This window comes from Nyctibius grandis, chromosome 5 (assembly GCF_013368605.1).
Source record: "Nyctibius grandis isolate bNycGra1 chromosome 5, bNycGra1.pri, whole genome shotgun sequence".
NCBI lineage: Eukaryota > Metazoa > Chordata > Aves > Nyctibiiformes > Nyctibiidae > Nyctibius > Nyctibius grandis.
In genome coordinates, this window is record NC_090662.1 from 74,961,223 (window position 1) to 74,980,251 (window position 19,029).

General features: G+C 43.3%; 1 protein-coding gene across 1 annotated transcript; it reads left to right on the forward strand.

Moving 5' to 3' along the window:
- The first annotated feature begins 728 nt into the window (after positions 1-728).
- LOC137664056 (TRPM8 channel-associated factor 2-like) lies at positions 729-14,290 on the forward strand. Its single transcript, XM_068401780.1, has 7 exons — positions 729-1,345; positions 4,457-5,448; positions 6,358-6,452; positions 7,817-8,030; positions 8,529-8,768; positions 12,733-13,070; positions 14,042-14,290. The coding sequence occupies exons 1-7, from the start codon at positions 729-731 to the stop codon at positions 14,288-14,290; spliced, it is 2,745 nt and encodes a 914-aa protein (XP_068257881.1).
- The last annotated feature ends 4,739 nt before the right edge of the window (positions 14,291-19,029 follow it).

The following is a 19,029-nucleotide window of genomic DNA, read 5'->3' on the forward strand; positions in this document are numbered from 1 at the left end:
TTTTAACTGGATTAATTTTTTTGCTATATTGTAATTACCCTGTCAAGGCACTAATGAGACTAACAATCAATTCTTTGTATATAAGGTGTGTTCCTTTAAGTCTATACAACCTTCACTGGGTGCAACACACTCTGACAGCAGGTGTACAACAGCATGAGTGCCACCGATTCCACCTCTGCCAGTGGGATGAACACGAAGCCCTACACTCTTAGAGATAACTGAAGGCCTTTGCCTCCCTGAGATGCAAGAGTTCCTCTTAAAATTGTGCCATGGAAACATAATAGCTTGTGGCTAAACCTAGTAATCTGAAGTCTACCTATTATCTAATTAAAAAATTATTTGGATTGTTCTTGTGCAAGTCCAGACATGTTAGTGTTGTAAAGCAGTTTCATACCAATTCAAACACTCATAGGCAGAAGATTATAGACAGACTTAACGGGAATTATGTCTTCAATGTACATTTCCTAAAATGTCTGTTGGGGTTATTGTGTGACTAGTAGCTATGCAAAGTTTCCTCATTCCTGCCATGTTTTCCTGGCTCACCTTACTGCTGCGCTATATATTTGTGCATCACTCGTGGATACAGATTCCTCCTAGGACTGTAGAACAGCATAGCTGGTATGTATATCAATAGCTTGTATCTCTTAAACATTTCAAACATAGCTTCTAATCTAAAAAGTGCTTCCATTTCTTTCTCTTTCAGTACTCTTTAACAAGGAGTATATCAGATGGATACCACAGAAGCCTATGCCTCTCTGGTGAAACATGTTAATTCATTTGAGTTCACAAAAAACTATCATCCATGTGAGCTGTTGCTCATTGGAGATGAAGCCTTCCCAGTGCTGGTGAGCACCAGTGGGCAAGTGCTAATTGCAGCATCTTGTTATGGGAAGGGTCGGATGGTGGTTGTTTCCCATGAGGGAATCTTGAGGGACTCCAACTTCTCCCAGTTCCTCAGAAATGCTGTGGAGTGGCTCAAGCCTTCCCCCAAGGCCCTGGTTGGAGTCCATCCTCATTTGGATTCCCTCTCCCAGCTGCTGCTCAGGGCTGGCACCAAAGTACAGGCTGGGGCAGAGCTCAGCCCCTCCCTGGGGGTGTACTGTATAGATGCCTATGACAGCAAGCAGGCTGAAGACCTGGTTGGCTTTCTAAAGGGGGGAGGAGGGCTGCTCATTGGAGGCCAAGCCTGGCACTGGGCTAGTCGACATGGCAAGGAGAAGGTGCTGTTTGAATTCCCTGGGAACCAGGTGACCAGCGTGGCTGGCGTGTACTTCACAGGCAGCGTGGGAGAGACTGGCACTTTCTCAGTGTCCAAAGAAATGCCGAGGATTCCTCTCATCACCCAGTGAGTATTTAAATATTTGTTTGCACTTTCTTCAGATTGTATATAGTGTTTTTTCGGCCTTTGATTTTCTGCTATTGGCCTGCTGGAATGAAAAAGATCTCTTCTCCCTGTCCCCCAAAGGAAATGACCATAAATAGAGATGGATGTGCAGGAGTTGAAGGTTCTCCTACACGTTATTGAGAAACTACCAAGAAGTTGGCTCCTGTGCTCCATGTTAAAATGTTCAACAGATGACTGTTCAGGAGGAAACTTGGTTGGGTCTGCTCTGTAGTGCTATGGCACGTTTAGCCTTTTTTTCCCACTATGTCAATAGCACAGCTATGGGGCCACTTCCTGAGGTATTTAAATCCTTCCTGATACAGGACCTGGGGCACAAAAGGTGACCTTTGTCTTTCCTGCTAATCTCCTGTGGCATGGTGTAAACTTTAAGGCATCTGTAACAGAGTTCTTAGCTGTATTATAGGGTGTTGCTGCACTTCTGGGTGCACTTCAAAGTCCCTGGGAAGCATGGGGTAGATACTGTATGGATCCATGAGGCTTGGATATTGTCCACACAGGGTTAATGATCTGGCCGAGCACTCCCCACTGGATTGTGTATTGTGTAGATGCCTGTTGGTGGAGGCAACTAGACTTAGTAGCATAGGTGACCCTTTCCTGCCCAGTGCTGTGAATAGAATAGAATAGAATAGTTCCAGTTGGAAGGGATTGTCTAGTCCAACTGCCTGACCACTTCAGGTCTGACCAAAAGTTAAAGCAAATTATTAAGGGCAGTGTCCAAATGCCCCTTGAACACTGACAGGCATGGGACCTGTATCAACCACCTCTCTAGGAAGCCTGTTCCAGTGTTTGACCACCCTCTCAGTAAAGAAATGCTTTCTCATATCCAATCTAAACCTCCCCTGGCGCAGCTTTGAGCCATTCCCACACATCCTATCACTGGATTCCAGGGAGAAGAGGTTGGCACCTCCTTCTCCACTTTCCCTCCTCAGGAAGCTGTAGAGAGCAATGAGGTCACACTTCAGCCTCCTTTTCTCCAAACTAGACAAGCCCAGAGTCCTTGGCTGCTCCTCACAGAACATGCCTTCCAGCCCTTTCACCAGCTTTGTTGCCCTCCTCTGGATGCATTCAAGTACCTTAACAACCTTCTTAAATTGTAGGGCCCAGAACTGCACACAGTACTCAAAGTGAGGCCGCACCAATGCTAAATATAGCAGGATAATCAACTCTTTTGACTGGCTGGCTATGCTGTGTTTGATGCACCTCGGGATGCGGTTTGCCCTCTTGGCTGCCAGGGCACAATCCTGACTCTTATTGAGCCTGCTGTCAACCAGCACCCCCAGGTCCCTTTCTGCAGGGCTACTCTCCAGCCACTCCTCTCCCAGTTTATACTTGTGTCCGGCATTCCTCTGTCCCAGAATCTGGCATTTGATCTTGTTAAATTTCATCCCATTAAATTTCATCCCATTAATCATTGCCCAGTGCTCCAATCTATCCAGATCCCTCTGCAAGGCCTCTGGTCCCTCCAGAGAGTCAACAGCACCTCCCTGTTTGGTATCATCAGCAAACTTGCTAATGGTGGATTCAGCTCCTGCAGCCAGATCATTGATAAAAATATTAAACTGAGCTGGCCCTAGAATTGAGCCCTGAGGGACACTGCTGGTGACTGGCCACCAACTAGATGTAGCCCCATTCGCTACACCCCTTTGAGCCATGCCCTTCAGCCAGTTCTTCACCCAGTGCACCGTGAACCTGCTCATCTCACAGTTGGTCAGTTTGTCCAGAAGGATTCTGTGAGGGACAGTGTCAAAAGCCTTACTAAAATCCAGACAAACTACATCCACCGCATTCCCTTCATCCACTAGGTGGATGACCTTGGACTGTTAGAGTTAAGGCACTTTTCTTGTCACAGGCCCCTGAAAGTGATGATAATTCTTCAGGGAATTTCTCACAAATAAGGTGGGAATTTGAAGCTCTATAATTGGACCTTATACTGCTACATAAGGATGTATATATTGCAGCTTCATCTCTGCCTCAGAGCTATGTTCAGATGAGGATAATAGACCACATCATGATCACAAGACTCAGCTCTGGCCATGCTCAGGAGGCAGTTCTGCTGAGGCAATAAGCCATTGTCTTCACAGTAACTTTTCAGGTGTGCTGCACTGCCAATGCATTTGGAACATGCTGATGGAAATCTGAATCATGGAATAGTTGATGTTGGAAAGGACCTCTGGAGGTCAGTTGCTCCAATGTCTGCTCAAAGCAGGGCCGCCTAGAGCAGGTTGCTCAGGGCTTTGTCTAGTCAAGAACCAAATATCTCCAAGGACAGAGATTCCATAACCTGTCTTGGTACCTGTTCAGTGTTTAACCACCATTATGATGAAAAATATTATCCTTATATCCCAGGATGGAGAGGCAGGCAGGCAACAGAGGCTAAAGTTTAGACTGAAGCCTGTGGTAAAGAGTCAAGCAAGAGAGCAGATGACTGTGCAACTTTGCAAACAACTGTCACACTTTTAACATTTTACTACCTGGTTTCCATTTGCTCTATGACTGGAGGTCACCACCTTAAAGCTGAACTGTTAGAAGAAAGAGTGTCAGAGCCCCTAGACTTCTTGAAAGCAAAATCAATGGGATTAGTTGAAGCCATTGGTGGGAATGTTTTGAGGTACATATCTGCCTTTACGCTGAAAAGGATTAGGAAGTGCTTGCCTGATCTCTTATGGGTTTTGTGCCCTGAAGACAATAACTTCTTGTGAAAGATAGAGCCACCTTCTGTGGGTGGTAACATCTTAGTCCATTGCAGAAAAATCTAACATGAGTCACAAGCACACAGCACCATTCTTGCCTGGAATTCAGTTTACACCATGCTTAAGGAAAGCTGGTGATCCCTGTAATTTTAACATTGCTGTCACTTCAGCAGTGGCATCTGTTGGGTTAACTTTCGAGTCTCTTTTGTTAGAGATTAATGTATTTGTCTCGATAACTTCTTGAAAAAAGGAGTGTTAATAGGAAGTCATGACTGTATCACTACTAACAGGGCAAAGATAAGTACAGCTTTCAGCATTTATAAATCAGTCTGGATGACAAGGATTCCTTTTGGTTTTCCAGACATGGATGGGATGCGAAAAAAAATTTAGAAGTTCTTTTGAAAGGAGTGACCGAATTCAAGATAGAAGATGGCCATGTCCCCTCCCATCTACTCATCCATGGTGCATTAGCATTTCCCATTGCTATGAATGACTCCCACCAGGCATTCCTTGCAGCTGCACACTATGGCAGGGGCCGTGTTGTGGTACTCGCTCATGAAAACTTTTTCCAAGCATCAGCAATGAAAACCTTTATCCTCAATGCCATTGGTTGGCTTGATGCTGGGAGGGGAGGACAAGTTGGTATCGCTGGTGATCTGCAGGACTTTTTCACTCTCCTAAGCCAGGAGAAGATCTCCAGCAAGCTAACAGATCTTCAGGAAAACCTGAGTGTGTACTGCTGCAAAGCCTACAGTGATGAGCAGGTGGACAAGATTCATGATTTTGTTTCAACGGGCGGTGGTCTGCTAGTTGGAGGACAGGCATGGTCCTGGGCTGCAGAGAATGCTGATGAGAATGCCATTGCTGAGTTCCCTGGGAACAAAATACTGCAAAAGTTTGGAATTGGTATCTTAGGAGATAACATACCAGCATCAACTCAGCCAGTCTTACTTCCTGGTGAGGTTTCCTCACAGTACCACTTTCGCAAGGCACTCTCCCAATTTCGGCAAAACCTCAAGAAAAAAGAAGCTCTAAAGCCACCATACTCTTCCTGGCTCAAGAAATTAGCACAGGACTCAAAAGTGTTCCTGGGTATTCCAGCTCAGACCTCTCTAGCTATCTGCTCTCTTCAGGAGGAGATGGCTGAGCTAGTGCTTTCCCAGGGGGTTCCTGATGTCAGTGCTGACAGCCCAATCAAAGGCAGCTCTGAGGAAATGGTTTTAATCAACATAGCTGCAGAGCTCTATGACAATTCCCCTGACGTACGAAAAGAAATAAGTGCTCCCAACCAAAATCTTCCAGAAATGACTACATCCTCAACGGTAACTGTTCAGATTGATGGAAGAAATGAAGGTAGGGGATATTTTTCTATTTCCTTCCTCAGCAGCACCAAAACTGTGGAATGGAATCAGGCTGACCAGAGTAATCTATAAATATAATAGTCTAAATCTCTCTGCTTCCTTCCTGCCCCAGCTTTCTTCTGGGATTGCATGCTCACTGTGTAATCATAAATACCTTGATCTTATGATGGATGCTGGCATATTGATAATTTGATTTTCTATAGGGTACAATTTTGGTCAGATGATGAATGAATTTTTGGTTATGCAATAGGGGAGCAGTCCAGGCACATGGCCCATAAGTGCTTCCAGAGCATTTAACTTGTTGGTCAATGTGAAGTACCACTACTGCTCTTCGTCAAATTCAGGTGCAAATTCAGGTGCAGTGACGTTTCACCTGAAGATGTCATTGCATGGAGCGCTATGTTTTGTCTTGCTTGAGGAGAGCTTCTCTGGAAAGAAAAAATCCCACACATTTATGGAGCGTTTCTAGTTGGACATATAAAATCACAAGTCACTTTTAGAGATTGTCCTGCACTCTTTTCAGAAACAAGCATCACTTCTGATGTCTGTTGTTTTTTTTAATCTAAAATTTTACCATAATGGTCACCTTGATATCAAGTTTATCCAACTGAACTAACTTGTATGATGTGAGGGTGGGGCAGGATTATCTTGATAGTTTAATTTGAAATTACCTTGCATTTTCTCAATTACCTCATAAATAATTAAGAATTCAAACTTTTCAAAACAGGTTCAGCATTAGCTGTTGTTCAGATGGGGAAGGATTTGTCACAAAGGTGAAAGCTTCAGAAAACTAATTTATTAGAACTAGAATTGAAGCTGCTGTTGTATTTCATCTGTAACTTGAAGACTATCATATGACGTATGTGTTTCTACCTTGATAATGCCTGTGGTTCTTTCTAAGGTCCAGAAGCATGGAGAAGCACTGGGCTTTATATTCCTCCCAGAAGAACAGCCACTCTGCATTTTCCTGCTTCTGCTGTTGCAGCTAACCTGGAGGTGAACACTTCCCTTTGTTTCTCATTACAGTCAGAGGAACTTTCCTTTCTTCCATTCTCATTTCTTTGAAGTTTGTCTTGGCCTTACTGAGACATGAATCACAAACAGTTTTCCCCAAGTTTCTCCTATCATAAACCTCTTTCTACATTTATCAAGTTATACTCTCTCACTTCTGTCCTGAGAAATGACTGCCCTATGCAGCTGTAATGGACACACCTCTGATTTTCATCTGCTCCACACTGCGGCCATCTCATGTTGGTCTCATACCTCCTCTGTGCCCTTCTCCGTTCCCTTAGAGAAGGCAGAAGTCAAACAAGACAAAGACCTATATTGTTGCTTTCAAGATTAAAGGAATAATCCCTGTACTGACAGTGAATAGGATGCGAAATAATAAGGTTGAATGTTGTCTATGTGGAGGAGACTACTAGATATTTCTGCCCACTATAAAAATATTTTACTTGCCCCACCTTGCTATCTTCTGCTGTCATCCTGACTCATTTCAAGGCCTCCAAGCTGTTTTCTTTTGAGTTTTATTACCTTTGTCATCAGGACAGATGAAAACCCACACTATAAAAAAATATTTTTGTGGGGTTTGTATCTTGACTCTGAAACCAACCTCTATGTAATTGTAAGTGAAAAGGCATAAACACTGCAGTAGAGGTAGTTATCCAAACAGTATTATCTCATATCAGGGTGGGCTGTTTTTTTTTCTCTTTAAAGGGACAACAATAGGACAAGCTTTGGGCAGAACTGGGCAGAACTAGTCTGTGAACCAGGAATTCCTATGTCTTTAGTCACTGATGGCTGGCCCATGTGGGCATTACAGTGTTTCAGAGAGTGTGTAGAAAGCAGGTGAATTATTATAAATGGGGACATTATCCCCTTCCCCATCTTCCTTTCTCCTCACTCATTTCATACCAGGGTAAGCTCTGCTCATGCTCTGCTTTTCACTGTGATGCCATCCATTTATAGCAGCACAGGTATGGTAGCTGTGTTGGGAGATAAGGGTGTTAAACTGGGGCCAACCAACTTTGAAATTTCTTCAAAACCAGTGAAACCCCTCCTTTTGAAAAGAGCTGTAGAAAGATAATTCTACTTTCCTTTGGCAACTGATCCAGCATTTCCATTTTCTTCTTCATGGGGCTTAAGTCTGCTCTTGAATTCTTTTATGCTGCTTTCATCTGATTGATGTCTGTGCCGAGGCAAAGAATACTGTTCCATAGGGTAGCATACTGTTGCCTTTCCCTGCTGAGACAAGAGCGTCTTGTCACCTATGGTAGCAACAGAATGCATTGAGTTTGGAGTGGAGCTACCCAAGCCTGTCCAAGTTGCAGTGCCTTTTGGTGACCGTTGTTCCCTACCAGGTGCAGATCGGCTGTCACACTGATGACCTCAGCTATGCTGAGGAGCTGAAGCGGCCTCCCTTGGTGGTGAAGAGGTTCAAAGTTGAAAAAAACACCATGGAAATCTCCAGTCTGTGGGGTGGCCTCATATATATCATAGTGCCAAAGGAGAGCACATTAGGCCAAATATCAGTGGAAATTAAAGAGGCTGTGCAGGCTCCGTTCTTCAGGCTTGGTAAGTGGTCCCAAAACCTAACTCTAGGCAGGTGAGTAAAGAAGTATTTCTGTATTGATGGCTAGCCTATATTTTCCTGTTTTTTTGTGGTCGTGTACGGAGAAGACCTCGGAATAAGTAATGCCCCAGGAAAGCCTTTGCATAAATCTTCGTATTTCTCGGTGCAGAAAGTATATTGATAGGACTTTCATTTAGGAATTAATCTCTGTCCATGTTCCAAGTATAAACATGTCTGAGACACCTTTAAAGTGGCTTGACATTAAAAAGTGAGCATCATCAACTCCTTGCAGTGACAGTAGACATGGGGTCATCAAAGATAACTGGACCCCTCGCCAGAATCTCAGGATCTCCCCAATTCAGTAAACCCCAGTTACATCTAGATTAATTTATTGTTTCTGGGGCTATGCAGAGGGTTTTAGCTATGGTGATTCTCTTCTCTCTTCACACTTAAACCTTCTTTTAAAATTGGCTGCCTTTTTCACCTGAATGCTGAATTAGGAGAAACTGACATCTCTGCCTGGAAGTCAACCATCCGTCAGCACCCAGCCCCCTGGGCTGAGCTGGCCACAGAGAATATCATCCTGACAGTACCAGCTGCTGATGTACGCCACATGGACAACCCAGAGAGTCTGCTTTCCATCTGGAAGAAGATGATGCATGCAATAGCCAGACTGGCGGCCATCCCAGCAACTTTTCCAAGGCCAGAAAGGATGGTGGCAGATGTCCAGATATCTCATGGCAAGTATAATAACTAGTACATTTTGTCTTTATCTGTGATGGATATTTGTAAAGGAAATACACAAGGCAGTAACATTATCACAAGATCATGCAGATCTGCAAATCAGCAGATTAATCCCACGAAATTCAAGGAGACTGCTCGTGAAAGTAAGAATCTTCTGTGAATGTCAAGAGCTTGTACACAAAATTAATACATTCTGCTGCTAAATCTGAGGCTATCCCAGAGTAAAACACAGTGGAGGGAGACAGGCTGGCCACCAAATGACGTGTACTGTGTCATGTTAGTCTTATTACTGTGGGAGTGAGTTTATGCTAATTGCAACAGAAAGAAGGGAAACAGAGCTAGCTGTTTTAGGCAGGACAACTGAGATCTTGGAATTTAAATTAAGGCATGTAACAGACACACAGGCAGCCTACTATGTAATAAGACCCTGATGTTAGCAGGTGTAGGATCACTTACATCAGGGGAGAAGTGAGGGTGCTGGTAGGAGGAAAAGTTTGTTGTAAGCAGCATTTTGCTATCTGTCATTTAAGAAACGTGCTGCTTAAAGATGATTCACTAGGCCAGTGGAACTGAACAGGCTGCAGCCAGTTATGGGTGGTAAGGAGGCTCCTAAAGGCCAAATCTCACCATTATTTGCAATTAATCTTTGTTCAAGTATTGCACTTTTCTCAGTAGAATTGGCAGATGCTTTCAGCTCTGCTTGATTGCAACACTAGAGGTGTTTTCTGCCACTTGAATTGAGAAGTTCATCGGCTGCCCAGGCCACCACTCTAAATCCACAGCTCTAGCAGCTTAACTCATGTGGTGTAGCTGCTGTCAGTCAAGTAGGACTAATTCAAGAGAGGGTGGCTCAAGTGTAAACAGCTTGCACTTCAGTTATTAGTAACCAGTTAATTAGAATCACTAGTGAAATATAACCAAAATAGATAATGAGCCCCCTTTCAATACTTAAAAGGGGCTTATAAGAAAGATGGGGAGAGACATTTTAATTGGGCCTGTAGAGATAGGACAAGGGGTAATGGTTTTAAAGTAAAGGAGGGTAGATTCACACTAGATATAAGGAAGTAATTTTCTATGATGAGGGTGGTAAGACACTGGAGCAGGTTGCCCAGAGAGGTGGTAGATGCCGCACCCCTGGAAACATTCAAGGTCAGATTGGACAGAGCTCTGAGCAACCTGATCTAGTTGAAGATGTCCCTGCTCATTGGAGGGGGGTGGGACTAGACGACCTTTAAAGGTCCCTTCTGACCCAAACCATTCCATGATTCCGTGACAAATAGGTGCTATGTTTCCATGCTACAATATGCTCCTCCAAGCATATCCTCATGTAAGAAGGATTTTATCACAGTAATCAATCATTACATCAGGCCACATATGGCTCTGAATTTAACAATGAAGTTGTAATCTGTCAGTGACTCGGCAACAATTGTGTTTAGATTACATGTCAGTTGCTAATTTTTGTAACTGCTAACCCCTCAAGCTCAACAGGGGACATGGGAGTATTATGTTTTCCTCATTTGTTCTTACCATTAGTGACAACTCTATTTGAAAATTCAGACTTGGGACACAAAGGTTACAGAATTGTCACGAATAGTTTGGTACAGGTATAAAGGATGAACAAGCAGTTCATCTGGCAGTGCGTGTCAGAGAGCAGAATCCATCCCTTTCCCTGCTTTGTTTTAGCTGTATTGATTCCACAAGCCTAGTAAGCAAACCATGGCATATGTATGACCCAGGCCAATTGGTAGGTTTTTTGCTGACACAAGTGGCTGTTTTGCAGTAATTTTTACTGATGGACAGGAAGAGGTGACTTCCAAATGCCAGAGTTTAAAATCCTTGGATGTCTACAGATGGAGGTGAACTTAAGCCACTAGCTCTCCCTTCCCTTGAGCTGTAGAGAAACAGGAGTGTTAAAAACCAGCATGAGCCTGAACACACACAGACTTGATTCACAGCTGCTGTGAATCAGATCTTTCGAATGAGTTTGCACTGACTGAGAAGCTGCCCTGAGAAGCTCTTGTTGTTTAAATAGCTGCCATTCTCTGAGTGAAGCTGCACTCAGAAACAGACACTTCTGGATTATTGATTTATGTGGCTCCTTCTCTTAATGTATTCCAGCTCTCTGCATAGATACTCACCATGTGATAGACAGCTATGTCCACCAGAGGCCATACTGGTAGCACCCAACATATAAAACTCTTTCAGCTTCTATCACGCCTGCTGAAATAAGTGGAGAGTAGCACGATTTCAGAGATGTGAATGGCTCTGTAGCCTCCCTGCACTATTCTGAAGCTGTAAGAAACCAGTGAAGGATCCATTGAGCCTATTGAATTGGCACTGAAGGAAAAAGAACTAAAGATAGTAAATTCTTATGAAAAGCTACTGAAACGTGATTTTTAAAGCTGGTTACGGTAGTCAGCAATAACTGAGAATCTCATGGGAGATATTAAGGAGTATGTTAAGTCTGTTTGTCTTTTCTGAAAAAAAGATTTTTACAAACAGCATGAGAAACAGCAAAACTGGAACTGAAGTGATGACAATTGTAGTGAAGTAGTAACTGTGGCCATCAGCAGCAAGTTCTACCTAAAGCTGAAGTGAGCTATGGAATACTTTTCAATAGTAAACAGCTGCTTTACTAAAAACACTGACAAGAATCTGCTTTCAGAAAAAAAAGATGCAGTTCACATTTTGCTTTCTGGTACAATAGACATTGTCAGGGCACAGTGGAGGCCAGCTGCTCCCTGAGGGACAGGGAGCCAGAGCCAACTGCAGGAACACAGCCAGCAGGACAGGTGCCTCGCCAGCTGGGGGCCATCCCACAACACCTGAGTGAGGCAAGCAGGGCAGACCTGGCACAACAGCTAGGGTCAGCTGAGAGTCCAGATTGCTGGACAAGTCTTCAGGGATGAGGCAGGTCTGAGGTCAAGCAAGGAAATCAATCTGCAGGTCAGGGTCAGGTCCAGTGATGGTAACCAGAGTCAGACATAGCCCAGTGATTACCAGGCAGGCCCGTCATGATGAGGCATGTCTGAAATCAAGTGAGGAAGTCAGATAATGGATCAGGGTCTGGATCAACAGGGTCCATGGCCAGACACAGGCATGGCTGTGACCGACCTGGAGACAGGCACATCTACAACATAGCTCAGGCAGGGACTGATGGCCCGGGGCTGAACTGAAATTCGACCCCTGGGGCCACCAACAGGAGGTGTAGGTAGAATCCCCAGGTGGGGCTGCTCAAGGCCATTAAAGCTTTTTTGGTGCACTCAGGGCCCTGACACAAAATTTTACAATGAAACATTTTAGTCCCCTGCCTTCAAGATGAAAATCTGCTGCTTCTTTGGGAGAACTTTAGGAAAAATAGTCAATTTTTCTACTTTATTTGTATCTGCTATTTATCATGAGGTTCTTCCCCTGTGTATTTCCTCCAGAGCCAGAACTTAGATTACTGAGTTTCTAGGAAGAGTTGGGGAGGGTGCTAGGGTAATTTTCATCATCACAAACCATTCACTTATTTGGCTATACAAGGATACAAACTGTCCCGGCAATAGCATCTTCCTCACCAAATCTGAAAATAAGAAAACACCAGTGTCAACAGAAAATTATTCTACAGACAGAATTAGATTTCCACCCCTCCTCTCCACTCTTGTATGGTCATCTGCAATGTCTGGAGCTCTGGCAAAAGTCATTTGGCCCTTTTTGCTCTTTGCATTGGGCAGTGCGGAGAAGTGGAAATGAAGCAGAAGAGCATACAACATGCACGTGAAGCTTTTGCTTGTGGTTGATACATTTGATATTCCAGCACAGGGGGTGGAAGCACATAATGAGTGGCACTCACTCGTGACAAACAAAGAATAAGTTAATCTAAAGAGAATTAATTGTATTTTTCTCACTGTGGTGTTCCATCCCATGAGCTTTCCCAGACAGATTGCCGAGATTATTTGTCGTTTACCTTCCCTGCAGGTTGGATGCATGCTGGCTACCCAGTCATGCATCATTTGGAGTCGGTGACAGAGATGATAGATGTGCAGTCCCTCCAAGCCAATGGCCTTTGGGGTGCCATTCATGAGCTGGGCCACAATCAGCAGCAAACTGAATGGGAGTTTCCCCCTCACACCACCGAAGCCACCTGCAATCTCTGGTCTGTTTATGTAAATGAGACTGTGTTGGGCATCCCAAGAGATAAGGCCCACAAGGCACTTGCTCTAGAATTTAGAAAGAAGAGGATTCAAGATTACATTGAAAATGGAGCACAGCTGAAGGACTGGGAAGTATTTACTGCCCTGGAGACATACCTGCAGGTAATCTGCAGGCCAGTTAAGCTTGCAACAGATTTACAAATGGATCATTTTAATCCAGGGCTGCTTCTTTTCTTCTCCTCACTTTCTGCAACCACTTGATCCCTATCCCGGATTATCTCTCTCTGTTGACTGTTAGTCTCCAACAGCATCTTTGTGTGCCAGCTCATAGGATTCCACAAACGTCAGTCAGTCCTGATCTGTCTCTGAGTAGACAGGAGGAGACCCAGGGCTGCGGGGAAAAGTTTTCGAAGCAGTCCTCAAAAAATGTGCTTGTTTTGAGTCATTTGTAATCTCAGCACAGTGTAAAGGTCATTGGTCTGTGGAATGTACCAGTTTGGGATGTAATGGTAAACCACAGCCTTTGGGCATTGCCAAAGATGACTTCTGATCATTGATAATTGTTTCTTTTTCTTTTTTTTCTAAAAATTTAAGCCAGTCTTTCAGTTTTGTTGGTGCAATACTTCATTCAGTAGCACCCAAGATTAATTAATGGTACAAACATCAAGTGCAGAGTCACCAAGCAGGGAACCTGTATTTTGTGCTGAGAAAAGAGAGTCTTATGTATTATAAGTATGCATACTTATAAGCATGCAGAGATGGGTTGATACTTGTATCAATCTTTTTTTGAACAATTGTAACAAGTGTAAAAAAAATGTAGCAATCAAGCCCGTAAGTGCAGCAAGGCTTTTCAGGATGAAAAGCACTTATATAAATACTTGATTTTTGGTTTTATGTGAACATTAGAAATATAGCCTTGTTGAATAATCTGACGGTGCTAAAGGGCTACTCTGATTCTTCAGTAGGCATTTAGAATTTGTCAGGTAGCTACATGTATAAAAAAGAAATAAAAATACCCTGTAAAAAGATCAGCAACTAAAATTAGTAAAGGATTTTGTAAAGAATGCAGGTAGAGTAATTCTAAACTTGCACACATATATTTTATACTGTTTCTCTTTTCTTCTGATCCATAGCTGCAAGAGGCCTTTGGATGGGAAGCCTTCATTGAAATATTTTCTGAATATCAAAATATGTCTGAGATCCCAGATGATAATGACTCAAAAATGAATCTGTGGGCAGAAACCTTTTCTCGTCTGGTGAAGAAAAATTTGGCTCCTTTCTTTAAGGCCTGGGGATGGCCAATCAAGGAGAGCCTTTCCCAGCAGCTGGCTGCTTCGTTTCCCAATTGGTCAGATGATCCAATGAAGCCATATATCTCCTAAGCAGGTTTTTGGTCACGAAAATGAAAATGTGATTGTCTATGATAAAGCCAGTGCTCTGCAATAGTTTTAAATGGTGTCTGAATGGTATGGAATTATAATGAATCTGAGAAGCAGCTTACATTGTACATGTGATAGAAGAGCTCATTCTTGGATCCCTCCCAAGATCGACTTTGTGTGTTAGGGTCCCACTACTTCCTTTCCCAACAGAAGTCATTTAACCATAGAAGGGGAAATATTTGCTGTCTTAATACTTATGAAAGAGAACAACCACTTCCCACTTTTTTCTTCCTCTATTTCCTTATCTCTGAAAGCTTCTCTGTTGCGGACTTACTCTTGTTACAGATATGCAAAGTTTGTTAACTAAGATCATTAGAAGAAGAGTAGGAACAGGGGAAAAAGTTACTTTAAAAACAGAGACATGTTAGGAGATAATAAAGCTAGAAATAAATGGAAGAACTAAGGTGAAATTATGGCTACAGCAATGAGAATGAGAAATGAGAATGACCATTCAGAGGAAGACCTTGATGGACAGCACAGGAAAGGCCTTGGTCTTTGTTTAATGTTCTGAAAGGGTTTGTCTGCATGCTCTGCGTTCAGTGTTGGTGGCTGTGTAGTGAGAAACTGCAATTTTAGCTCATGTCAAAAGCAAAAGAGTGTCCAGGCAGTGAAGTTACCACCTCGGTTCTCAGCTAGAATAAATCTGCAGTCATCTAGTTAATGTAAAATTGTGACAGCTCGCTCTGCCTCAGGATCTAAGATAGCAGGTGCCTCACCTCATAGGACTGAATGTCTTGACAGGAAAGCAGCACTGGAGTGTGTTTACAGTGGTCTGTTTTGATCTCCAATCTAAAGAATCAGATCGATGGCCCTTTCTTAAATGCTGCACCTGAATTTGCCCTATGTTAAAAGATGGACTACAGCACAAGCCAGTTTTTATGGTGCATTTTGTGATCCTGAGCCAAGCAGTTGCTTGTCTTGTGGCTGTGGTTTCATTTTCTGGTTGATGTTACAGAATTCTTGATCTTGCTGTTAAGGCCTCTTACACACACCACAAGGGACAGCAGTGACAGAGTCAGAGGCTCTCTGCAACTCCTCCAGATCCCATAGGCCTTAGCTGAGCAGATTCTTCAGCAAGAGAACTGGGAAGTAAGGGGTACAAGGATCAATAATTTCTTTTCACTGTGCCTAGATAAACATATGTCAAACCTATGAATAATCCAAAGTCAATGAAGTGACCTGCACTAATAGTACTACAAATAGTTATGTGTACATCCAATAGCACAAGTTCTAGAAAGAATCCCCCAAATCCTTCAACCATCCTGAACTTGAAAATCCTTATTCTTTGCTTTGAAGCCAAATGCTCAAATGCTACTATTTTTTCTTCTGGCAAAGTCCCGCATCTCCAATTCTGTTTTGGAGATTCTAAGCTGAGAAAGAGCTGAAAACTTTATTATTTGATTCTCAGGAATTAAAAACTAACAGTGCATGATTATCTCCTCAACCCTGATGTTAGAAAAATTTCCGTAAAGCTAGTTTTAAATATCCCAGAAAGTTGAACTTACTCCCTTTTCTACAGTAGAGGATATTCTTCCAAACTGGTAACTTTTGACACTGATATTTAATGCTTCTGTAGAACCCCTTTTTGCCTCTGGTGCTTTGTGGTGTCTTAATAAAGTCTTTTTGATTGGTCCTGTCTGTCTGTATACACCATGGTACCATTCTGTTAACATGTCTGGGATTCAGCGGTTATATCCAAGGTGTTAGAAATGTTTCCGTCATAATGTACCAGCAAAGCATGATGAATAGTACTAAGCACAAATTTCATTTAGCATTTTTGTCATTATTTCATAGTAATAAATCTTGCTGATGCCACAGATACATGGGCATTGTTGGTACAGAGTGTATGAATATTGTCTGAAAATAATCAGATGTCACTGAAGACTATAGTATAGGAAATGGGATGAAATTTTTAAGTGCACAAGTATTTTTGACTCATCATCAAGAGTTTCTTTTGTAAGGTAGGAGTTTATTGGTGGGAAATGGCAGAGAGGCAAAAATCTGGGCACTTAAGTGGGTCACTGAATAGCTTAAGATGTAGCAAGACTGAAGAACCAAGGCCTGGAAGTCAGTTGCTTCTTTTATGAAAGCCAGTGAAGGGTCTGGAGCATAGTGCTTGGTGTGCTTGAGTAGCCAAGGCTGAGAAGATGTGCTTCAGTGTTCTGCCTCTGCTGGGGTCTCCTAAGAGCTGCAAACTTCTTCCCTGGGTATACTGCACTGCTGTAGTGCCTCTGAGTGGTGATGAGGACATGAATAATTGCGTTGGAGTTTGCTAGCTTAGGCCTGAAACTGCCCACCAACTACAAACAGCTGCTGTTATAGAAGATCTCATTTTTGCAAGGAAGTCACTAGTGACCCTAATCTCCTGAAATGAATCAGCCAATATATCATGGGTTATCGTTTTCTCAGTGAACTCAGTTTCTGCAAAGTAGTGGTTAGACAGGAAAGCTGTGAGAGCAGCAAGAGGTGAGAAAGAGCAAAGGTGGTATTTAAGGCTGAGGGCATCTCACTTCAGCCTTCCTGCTCATGCTCTACAAGCACTGATGCCATGAAAGATCTCATGTCTTCTTGGATTCAACCTAATACAGCACATGCATGTGCATACCCATGCTTTTACTGCTAGTGGACCCTCACTCTCAGCGTCTCATATCTCATGTTCACACACTGCTCTCCAGTGGGAGTCTGCTTTCCAGTAGACTTCAACTGGCTCCACATCTTCAGCACTTTCCAATGGTTCTCTTCCTTCCTTAGTTTTATCTTATCTCTCACCTCTTAACTCCACCTCACAGGAAATCCTCTCCTCCTCACTGTGAGGAGTCACTAGTCACTCTCTGCAGATGCGCATGGGTAACTCTATCCCTGCCAAGGTTGGATGGAGTTCTTTTCTGCTAGGCAGGTAGAGGAATCCTACCCCATTTCTCCACATGCAGGTCAGGAAATCCTAGGTGAGATTTCCCTTTGAGAGTTTTCTTTTTGGAAATGAAACTGAGCGACAAGGTATTGCTGTCTCCAGACACAATAAGATTGCTGGGCAAAGCTGGAATCTAGTTTCAGAACCACACAAGAAATAGGGTAATATCTGTCCCTCTTTCCTGCTAGGGGACTGAAGAGGAAAGACAACTGCTCCCACCAAGATCAAGGGACAAAAAAGCTAAACACAGTAGTTGGCACAGTAGCTTGACACTGAGCAACCCAGCTCAGTGTTGCCTGAAGGAATTTTACTACATTACTGAGAAAAAGCAGATAATATTTTTTGAACAAGTGGGTGAATGGCAGGAAAATTCCGGTCCTGTAATGTGTCAGCCAGAGGTGGAACAGTAGATGGATTCAATGCTTGCTCCAAGATCAGCATATCACAGGTGAAAACATCTCCTGGTTTGTTCACTGTAGTCCTAAACTTCCCATGTTCCTCCTGTACCTGGGAATCTCCTTTCATTACTGTCCACAAAATACTGTAACAGAGGGAACAGATGTGTGGAGCTGGGGTAATAAAAACCAAGCGACTCACCTGGTAGGAGCTACTGGCAGAACATTGTTATTTATTGTGCAAATTTTGAAGGCAGCTTTAGAGGTGAAGGTTGGAGATTCTTTGGGAAATGAAACATCAGGAAGAATTCCCAGAAAATTATAGTAAAAAAAGTGCATGTAGATAGTTAAACAAAAAAAAAACCCCACAAGAGAGGACAAACTCTCCCCTTCATCGCCTCCCTCCAAGTCAAAAGTAACTTGCACAGAAAAGAAATAGATTTCTATTTCTTTCTGTTTGTCTTTTCAGGCCTTCCTGGTGGGCAGAGGTGATACTGCTGCACAGCTAGTACTCACCAGTGGCTCTTGTATTTCTGAAAATAATGTAAAACCTGGGGACCTGCCCAGGCCATAGAGCAGTGCAGAAGACTCAAGAAGAGAGAGGCCCATTGCTGTACAAATTATTCGTGCTGGGAATGAATACTGAGTAGGCTGTTTCTGGTTCCTCCAAAAATGCTGCAGGGAGTGAACCTCTGCATGTCCCCTCCTTTCGCCACTCTTCCATCTAGCAGCATCTGTGCCCATTCTTCTAGCTTTTGCTTTGTAGGTCTCCCATTTAACTCCTGCCCCCGCCCTCCCCGCCATGGCATAATTTCATCACACAAAAATGAAAGGGAGCAGATTTGCTTTCTTCTCTCCTCCAGGAACCAAATAAGCAAAATGGCAAAGTGCACATGGTCTAGAAATCACTGGTTTGCACAAGCTCCAAAATTGAAGACTGGGGCTGTTCCTTTGTTATTTCCAAGAACCACACCAACAGATGCACGATTAAGACTGCAGATGGTAAAACTAGCTGAATGTGCATGAGCAGTGCATGATGGGCTGATGCAGAGCTCTTTTGTCCAATCCTCTTCTTCTTTCTCTTTTTATGAGAATGCTGTTGCATGAAGTTCATGGCTTTCAGTGCTTGCTTTACAATGACTGTCAGCTGAGAAACGGCACAGAAGGGGAAGTGATTTTGTGTGTCCCTACTCTAGAGGGTGTTTGTTCTTTTTGTTCTCTAAGCTTCTGCCACCACATTGCACCAGAAGTCGTTAAACTTCCTTACTGAGAGATGACCAGCGTATAGTCCTCCCTGCAATATGAGAGCTGGATAGCAGTGGCACCCTGTGTTCCTGGGACTCTGCGGAGACAAAAGCAACTGTTCGTCAGAGACG

Excerpts from the sequence above, each read along its gene's own strand:
- LOC137664056 (XM_068401780.1), top strand. The coding sequence starts at position 729 with ATGGATACCACAGAAGCCTATGCCTCTCTGGTGAAACATGTTAATTCA. Across the intron at positions 8,031-8,528 it reads GGCTCCGTTCTTCAGGCTTG|GAGAAACTGACATCTCTGCC; the intron begins GTAAGTGGTCCC and ends ATGCTGAATTAG. Across the intron at positions 8,769-12,732 it reads AGATGTCCAGATATCTCATG|GTTGGATGCATGCTGGCTAC; the intron begins GCAAGTATAATA and ends CCTTCCCTGCAG.